The sequence below is a fragment of the Charadrius vociferus genome, unplaced genomic scaffold (assembly GCF_000708025.1).
Source record: "Charadrius vociferus isolate BGI_N301 unplaced genomic scaffold, ASM70802v2 scaffold320, whole genome shotgun sequence".
Classification (NCBI taxonomy): Eukaryota; Metazoa; Chordata; class Aves; order Charadriiformes; family Charadriidae; genus Charadrius; species Charadrius vociferus.
In genome coordinates, this window is record NW_009646501.1 from 2,655,236 (window position 1) to 2,663,637 (window position 8,402).

General features: G+C 54.5%; 1 protein-coding gene across 1 annotated transcript in view; it reads right to left on the reverse strand.

Moving 5' to 3' along the window:
• Positions 1 to 3,596: 3,596 nt before the first annotated feature.
• The window catches only part of PIGT (phosphatidylinositol glycan anchor biosynthesis, class T), an 8,785-nt gene continuing 3,979 nt past the window's right edge, over positions 3,597 to 8,402 (reverse strand). Inside the window, exons 4-14 of the mRNA XM_009883692.1 lie at positions 8,260 to 8,402; positions 7,311 to 7,438; positions 6,729 to 6,829; positions 6,485 to 6,571; positions 6,142 to 6,229; positions 5,963 to 6,060; positions 5,497 to 5,662; positions 5,192 to 5,392; positions 4,497 to 4,662; positions 4,276 to 4,359; positions 3,597 to 4,140 (exon numbers count right to left, since the gene is read on the reverse strand). The exon at positions 8,260 to 8,402 is cut by the window's right edge and continues 1 nt beyond it. Coding sequence (XP_009881994.1) covers positions 3,888 to 4,140; positions 4,276 to 4,359; positions 4,497 to 4,662; positions 5,192 to 5,392; positions 5,497 to 5,662; positions 5,963 to 6,060; positions 6,142 to 6,229; positions 6,485 to 6,571; positions 6,729 to 6,829; positions 7,311 to 7,438; positions 8,260 to 8,402 — 1,515 coding nt within the window. The 3' untranslated portion in view covers positions 3,597 to 3,887. The remainder of the gene's footprint in view (positions 4,141 to 4,275; positions 4,360 to 4,496; positions 4,663 to 5,191; positions 5,393 to 5,496; positions 5,663 to 5,962; positions 6,061 to 6,141; positions 6,230 to 6,484; positions 6,572 to 6,728; positions 6,830 to 7,310; positions 7,439 to 8,259) is intronic.

Genomic DNA, 8,402 nt, shown 5'->3' on the forward strand with positions numbered 1-8,402 from the left:
CGCCGAGCCGCCCTGTCAGTGCCCGCCTCGGCTGGAGCGGGGAGGGAAAGTGCACCGAAAGGTTCGTGGGTCGAGATAAGGGCAGGGAGATCGCTCACGCGTTACCCTCACGGGCAAAACAAGACTCGACTAGGGGAAGTTAGTTTAATGTATTACCAATCCGATCAGAGTAAGGTAATGAGAAATAAAAACTAAATCTTAAAACGCCTTCTGCGCACCCCTCCCTTCTTCCTGCGCCCAACTTCACTCCCGATTTCTCCACCTCTTCTTCCCCCAGCCGCGCGAGGGGATGGGGAATGGGGGTTGTGGTCAGTTCATCACACGCTGTCTCTGCCGCTCCTTCCTCCTCGGGGGGAGGACTCCGCTCCAGCGTGGGGTCCCTCGCACGGGAAGCAGTCCTCCATGAACTTCTCCAACGTGGGTCCTCCCCACGGGCTGCAGCTTTTCACAAACTCTTCTGGCGTGGGTTGCTTTCATGGGGTGCAGTCCTTCAGGAACAGACTGCTTAAGTGTGGGTCCCCCGTGGGGTCACAAGTTCTGCCAGCTAACCTGCTCCAGCGTGGGCCCCTCTTTCTGTGGAGCCACAGGTGCTGCCAAGAGCCAGCTCCAGCGTGGGCGCTCCACAGGGTCACAGCCTCCTTCAGGCACATCCACCTGCTCTGGAGTGGGGTCCTCCGTGGGCTGCAGGTGGACATCTGCTCCACCATGCACCTCCGTGGGCTGCAGGTGGACATCTGCTCCACCATGCACCTCTGTGGGCTGCAGGCTGACGGCCTGCCTCACCATGGTCTTCACCACAGGCTGCAGGAATCTCTGTTCTGGTGCCTGGAGCACCTTCTCCCCCTCCTTCTTCACTGACCTTGGTGTCTGCAGAGTTGTTTCTCTCACATACTCTCACTCCTCTCTCCGGCATCAATTGTGCAGTTGGGCTTTTTTTCCCCTTCCTAAACATGTTATCACAGAGGCACTATTGCCGTTGCTGATGAGCTCAGCCCGGGCCAGCAGTGGGCCAGTCTTGGAGCTGGCTGGCATGGGCTCTATCAGACATAGGGGAAGCTTCTAGCAGCTTCTTGCAGAAGCCACCCCTGCAGCCCCCCTGCTACCAAAACCTTGCCACGCAAACCCAATACACATGCCAAGTCCATGCTTTCTTGCATTTCATTGCATACTATTTTTAGGCTTGTTTGCGTGCTGCCCCCTTGTCATGCATGGCAGTGCACTTTTGGTGCTGACTGAGCCCCATCCAGCCCCAAGGGGCCCCAGTTTTCTGTGCTGCTGGAGGGTGGGCACCTGCAGCCCTGTGCACCACCTTGCCCTGTCCCTTTCTGGCGCTACAGCTCAGGCATAGAGTAGAGATGGCTCCATGGCCTCTCCCCTTAAATGCTTTTATTTTTGGCGTCGCTTGCTGGCAGCCCTCCGGCCAAGTGTCACTGGGCTGGCAGCAAAGCGTGATCTGCTGCGAGCACTCCAGCTCCAGCCCTTCTCTCTGCAGACACCCAGCAGCAGGTTACCAAGCACAGCTCGGCTGTGCCCTGTTCTGGCTTGTTTCCCAAGGAACCTGCACAGAGAAAGGAGAGAAATAGCCCAGGGGGAAAAAAAAAAAAACAACCAAACACTACTATTTTGGGTTTTCCCAGCATTTGAAACCCACCCAGCCGTGGTTGCAGGGCCGCCCATGTTTCCTGCGGGGAGAGAAAGGAGAGAAATAGCCCAGGGGGAAAAAAAAAAACCAACCAAACACTACTATTTTGGGTTTTCCCAGCATTTGAAACCCACCCAGCCGTGGTTGCAGGGCCGCCCATGTTTCCTGCGGGGCTTTCTGCTTGGCTGGCCCATGCGTTTGATGGATGTGATAAGACTGACTCTCTCGATGGCCTGGAAGGTTTCAATCCAGCCCAGGACGGTTTCCCCTCCTGCTCTGCCATTATTCCAGGCTGTTTAAATTCCTGGTTTATGGCACTGCATGGGAATGGCCCCGAAGCCTTTGGTCCAGCACCCTTTGCCAGTGACGGCTCCTGGCTGACTCCGGCACAGGCTGCCCTCATTACCCTCAGCACAGGGACCTTTTTTACTGTAGAAGTTTTGATCAGGTTTGCAGCAGTGTCATGTTTCTTGCACTATTTTTGGCTGGTTTGGCTTGCGGTGACATCTGTGGATGCTGGCCTCGGCGCTCGAGGGGCTTTGCCAGATCCCACCTAACACCCGCAGCGCACAGGCTTCGCCCAGGCAGCTGGGCTGGGGGCACTTTGGCTGCTCTGAGCTGCTCTGGCACATGCTGATGGTTGCAGTCTGCAGGATTTATCCTGGACCCAACCTGAAACAACTTGAGGTCTCCAAATCCTGTTGCAAACTGCAATGGGGACCTCCGTGCCTGAGACTCCTGGCTGCATCCCCCTGCACTGCGCGGGAGCTGCGCACTTGCTTGGGTGTTGTTTGGTTGTAGTTCTGGCGTTCTATAAATAAATTCTGTTTTGCACTTGAAGCCTGGCTGGCAGAGCTGTAGCAGCAGTCCTGTGGCTGGAAGCAGCGTGAGGTCCCAGCCCTGTGGCATCCTTCTCAGCAGCAAGGACAGAGAGGGATAGTCCAAACAGCTCTGCAGGCTGCATGGAGCCATCCAGTGGAGTGGATCCGTAAGGAGCTGCAGAGAGGGCACCTCGGGCAGGGAATGGAAAGGTAATCCCAGGCCAGTGGGAACAGACTGTTCTGTGCAGGACAGGAGGCAATGGGGGTTTTTATGATCTTTCTGTTCAAGTGGAAGCTTTTAAAGGACCTCTGGCTGTGCTTTGCTTTGATTCTGGGGAATATTTCTTCTAATGATTTCGTTGTGCTTTGTTTAGCTGCTTGGAGGAAGTTGTCTGTTCCTATCACAAAAGCCACATCTGAGATGCAAAGGCCATACCCCTAAAACCAGCACCACCGGAGGCCAAGCAGCACCACCAGCGTCCTCTCACTGTGAATCGCAGCAAGGTGGTATCTTGTACTTTATGAAAATAACCAAAGAGCGCAGTGGTGCCAGTGTTCCTGCATTCCCAGTCCAGGGATGGCCGAGGCTGCCGCCCAGCAGCAAAGCCCAGCTGGATACAGCTCTGTGCTCAGGGGTGCAGGGGCTCCCCGAAGCTTTGGGGACACTGTGGGTGCATGGGAGCCATCGGGCAGACATGCAGAAATGATACTGGAGAGGAGAGGAGGATCTTGTGCTCCAGCAGAGGGGGGAGCACGTGAACGGGTTTCAAAATGCTGCAAATAGAAGCTGGAGGCAAACAAAGCTTTGTCTCAAGAAAGAAAATAAACCCTTGGTATGGCTGAGATATGCCCAAACTCTTGGTATGCCCCCAAATTAATTTTCAAACTGGCTCAAATGTGGGGAAGCATGGCAGGAGGGCACTGTGAAATGTGGCAGGTGTAGAAGGTGAGATGGTAGAGCACATGAACCCATCTCTTCACTGCGGATCATACCCCTTTTCCCTTCCCATGTCTGCTTCTCCTCCCAGCTGACTCAGATAGCGTGCTAGAGACTTAGCAGCTCACTCAGTCTTACAGGGTCAGCTCTGCCTGTGGGGTTGAGGAAGTAAAACCAACAAGGAGCAGCACAAATGTACAAAACAGCTCAAGTTTACTTCCAACATCATTCCCAGCACGTTACCCCTCTCCCAAACAGAAGTTTTGCACCTTTCCCAAACCCGTAGCAGTGCAGTTCAGTAGTAGTCAATGAGCTTAGAGCCGTTTCCCATCTTAACGACGGAAGCCATCTCTCAGCTTGTTGGATCCCGAAGAGAGATCCAGGCAGCAAAATGGAACAGGCTGTTAACAGTTAAAAGGCAGCAGCGCTCTGCTCCCTGGGTCTCCCCACGGAGCCCCACGGCCAGCACCGGCTGCCCTGGTTTCTCTCAGAGGGGGGGCACCCCCCTGAATTTGCGGATAATGTTGGCCAGCCGCTTGGCCAGCCCACCCCGGCTTGGCTCTTCCACGTGAAACGTTCTGGTCAGCAGGTTGTAAAAGGAGCCGTAGCACACTGCCACCACGGTGCAGGTCAAGCAGATGACGTTATAGGGCATGCTGAAGTCTGGCGTCGGCAAGTTCACCAGCAGCGGCTCCGTGTACAGGCGCACGAAATAGCTGGAGCCATCAGAGGAAGGAAACCTGGAGAGTGGAAGCAGGAAAGGGAGTGTCAGCCCACACAGGACCACTGCTTTGTGCTTGCCAGTTGGGACGACAGTGGCCAGCAGCCTGCAGGCGCTGCGGTACGGCCCCACTCCCCAGCACAGGGACACTCACAGCGAGGTGAAGAGAGGGCTCTGTTCCACATCCACTTCCTTCATCGCAATGACACTGGGCACCAAGGCACTAAGCACAGATGAACTAAGGAGACAAAAGACATGCTAGTGTCAGTCCTGTCAGCAAAGAGACAGCAAGAGTTTTTCCCGTCCCCAGAGACCTGAGCAGTGAGTCCTACATGAAGCCCAAAACGGGGATGAGGAGCTGAGGTATGTTGTTACCTGACGTAAAAGCCGTGATTGGGGTCAGGCGTGTACTCTGTCCACTTCAGTAAGGCTCTCTCAAACTGGATTGTGATCTTGGTGACAGAGTTGGCTGGCAGCTGGATCAGCATTTCCAAGAGGTGAGGCCGCCTCCGGTCCTGGGCTGGCTGGTAGTGGATGTAACCTAACCCCAAAGACATGTGTCAGCGGCACTGGTGAGACCTTGTTCAATCTCACATTGCCTGGACATCTCCCACGGGATAGGTTCTTCTGCTTCTACTGTCCTGGGATTGGTTTTCTGGGCAAGCGAAGCATGCAAAAAGCATGTGTTAAAGCTAAATCTGGCTGGTCTTTAAAGCTGATGAACCACGAAAAGTCAGGTCTGAAAGTCAGGTGTTCATAAGGAAAAGTACAAATGCAAAATAAGACCCAGTCATCAGTCTCCTTTACTAGAAAAATTAATTCACTTTGGTCTAGACCCATGTTGGATTATGAAACACTGCCCATGTGCCTGTTATAAAACAGACTTAATAAAGTCTCATCTGCTGCGAGGGCTGAACCGAAGGCTAGGAAAACATCCTAAGATGTTTTGTTTCCCAGTTCAGTTTCCCAGTGATCACTGCGGCCCGAGGGAGGCACTAAACCATCTCTGGAATTTGCTGCTTGTGCCAAAGAGAATCAGGTGGCATGTGCTCCTGGGAGGGTTTACTTACTTGGCTTGTTTTCCTTCCCCTTTGTGATGATAGTCAGAGTGTGCACATAGAGTCGCAGATACCACGGCACAGTCTCCAGCAGGATCACGGGGAAGGCCCGGTACGGGTGAGTGTTGTAGATGAGCGTGCTGATCTCTCCAGTCTGCAGCCCATATCCACTCACATAGCGCTGAGCATGGAGTATGGGTGTTGGCAGATCCGCTGCGAAAGAGAAAAGGACACAGGAATGGCAGACGATGCCAGGTGATTTTTAGGCCTGGAGCCCTGACCAGCCGTGCAGGTGGAGTGAAGGTCTGGTCACTCACAGCTGTCTTGGGGCCGCTTCCACTTCAGCTGCACATTAAGGCTGCGAGATGTGTTGAAGAGTGAGGGGCTCAGCAGGTCATAGACAGCATAGGTTCTCTTGTCTCCCTGGACAATAGCTTCGTGTACAGACGCCGGAGCGGGGGTCACTTCCAGTAACTCCTTTTCCTGAGAAAGCAAATGGACCATGAAAGGAAAAGTGCCCCTTGAAGTAGCTGGCAGCACTGGGCAAAGCCCCTCTGGCTGGCCCTGAGCTTTCCCACGCAACAGCCAGCTCAGCACTCTTACTGACACCACCACGCTCATCCCCACAGCCCTGCTCAGAGGAAGGAAACCACCCCTCTCCGTTAGCCCCAGAGGGCTCCTGGGAGGCCCGGCCATGCAGGGGGTGGAGGCGAGGATGTTTCAGAGCCACACGAAATGGCTGAACTCAGGGAAAGGGGGAGTTCTCTCGTCTGTGAGCATTACCTTGTTCTTAGGGGAGATGTCAACATAGACCTTGCTCTGCGATGCCAGAGGACAGGCGTCAGTAAGTGTGCGAGAGAACATCTTAAAGAGGGACCAGTCTGCGGGAGGCAAAGTCAGTGGCAGGCTGAGTGAAGTGCTGTGGGCACTCAAGGACTACAGCGCGCTGTCACCAAGCTTACCTTTCTTTCCTTGGCCACTGGAAAAGGTGTCAAAGACCACAGTGAGGGTCTGTCTGAGCTCCCAGGATACAGCCAGGCAGGAGGCATCCTGGACAACAGAAAGAGAGGCAGCTCTGATCACATCTTCTGGAGGGACAGGACAACAGGAGGGAGGTAGAATTCCACCAGGACTGCAAGAATCCCATCAGGATGCAGGTGAGACCACAGAAGCAGCTGCATTAGACACAGTGAACCCACCGGAGGGGAGCAGGGCAAACCAGTGTGTCACCTTGCAGTGTCACAATAAGGCTTTGGATTTTCTCTTTGGAGTGTTATAGGGGAGAGCCCCGAGCCTCATGCTTACCCTGCAGATGGGGCGGATGTGCACTGCCTGCGAGTGGTAGCTGCTGTGGAACAAGCGCTCGGCCTTCAGCAGCACAGCAAGCCCAGCCTGCAGGGAAAAAAAGAGGAACTCAGCCCCAGGTCTGTTCTCTGCTCCCACTGACAGAAAGGCCCTACTGAGACTTCCCAGTGCACGCTCCCGGATCACTGTCGGGAAACCAGCTCTATCAGGAGTGGCCCAACGAGGCAGCAGGATTTGCCATTACCTTTGAGCCACATGGAAGCAGCTTTTTCCAAGGTGTGAGGTTCTCTGTGCAGACGACCTCCCGGGGCAGGACAGCATATCGCAGGAGATGGTGATCTGTCCCTGGGCGAGGAGGTGGAGGGTCAACAGGCTGGTATTGCTACAGCATGACAGCAGAAGCAGACTTGTTCTACCCCCTGGTGTACCCCACAGCCCACCACCCTCTCGGTATCCCTGACATGCCAAGAGCTCGATTGGGAACAGATCCCACTCTGTTCAGAGTGATTTGGAAATAATATGTAAGCAGAATTTTTTTTTCACGAGTGCCTTAAATCCTCTGTTTCAAAAAACGCTTTTCAGAGTGACAGATGAGGGCCTGGGAGCATCTGCCACATACTGCTCCTGGGTTTTCTCTGTTCAAATCCAAGCCGAATTTGTAGGGAGAGGAACTGCTTCCAGAAGGAGGTTAACAGACCCTGTTGTACATAGCCAGACTGGAGCCCTTGCAGAACCTGCTCCAGGACTCCCCGCAGTAGCATGGAACTAAAGCCAGAGGCAAGAGTGAGAGGGCAGAGCTGGGCAGCAAAGTGCAGGCCGGGCTCACCATTGGCTAAGCCCAGGGGTTTGAAGGATGCTGTTGGTGTGACTGTGTTGGTCGAGTCAATGAAGTTGAGAGAAGCACAGAATATTCCCGAGAGGATGTTACTCAGTTCTTTCCAGGCTTTGTCAACACTGTGTGAGAACAGATACCGGAGATTACTCAGCAGCTCGAATCCTCAGAACAAGCATTAAGTTAGTAACATTCAATAAATACACCGGGGTGACCACACTGGCTTTCAGAACTTGCAAGGAGTGTGCAGGCAGAGGCTGCTGGTCATGCACTCTCCAGCTCTCTTGATATTTTATTCTAACGCATGAGATATGGGGGACGTTCCCCAAAGGTGCAGCCCTTGGGCTGGTAGGGTTTCACACAGTGAGAGACCCAGCAGTGGGTGCAGCTGGTGTGCAAGGAGAGGGGCTGGGAGAGCAGGGAGCATGCGGGAGGTGATGTGTGGTATATGGGCAAGAAGCTGTGAGACCTAAAGGAACACCTTGGTGCAGCTCTGACCTGGAATGAGTCCCTTGTAGGGAGGACACAGCTCTGCAAATCCATGCAGAGCTGCTGTGGCTTGAACAGGGGCTGTGTGCTAAGGGAGATGGTGACAGGTATTGTATGGGAGTTAAAGGAAGTGAGTCACAGGTGAGAGGTCAAGATATAACCCCTGCAGCAAGAGGTTTGTCATCACAGAGCCCGTAAGGGAATTATTTGTTCCTCTAGCAAACAAGGGTTTTCCCTCAGCACCACATCCTGCCCTGCACACTGAGCAGGGCTACATTCTGCTTTTCCTTAGTGCTGCTCCTGGCGTTGCAGGCTTTTTATTCCAGCACACATTTGCCAACCCAGGAGGTCCCTGCACACATTGTGGTTGCCTGATGTGAGAAGGGCGACGGCTCCCAGGAGCGGTGGCTGCAGAGGGGACCCAGAGGGATAGACCCGCGACCGGGGTACCTACTCGGTGACAGTGGGCTGGAACCAGACCCAGAGCTCAGCGCCGGCAGGTGCCTGCAGGGGCGGCTGCCCCCAGGCCCGTGTGCGCCAGAAGCCCTGGGTGAGGGCGAGGTGGAGCTCCCGCACACCCAGTGCCGCCACCAGCCG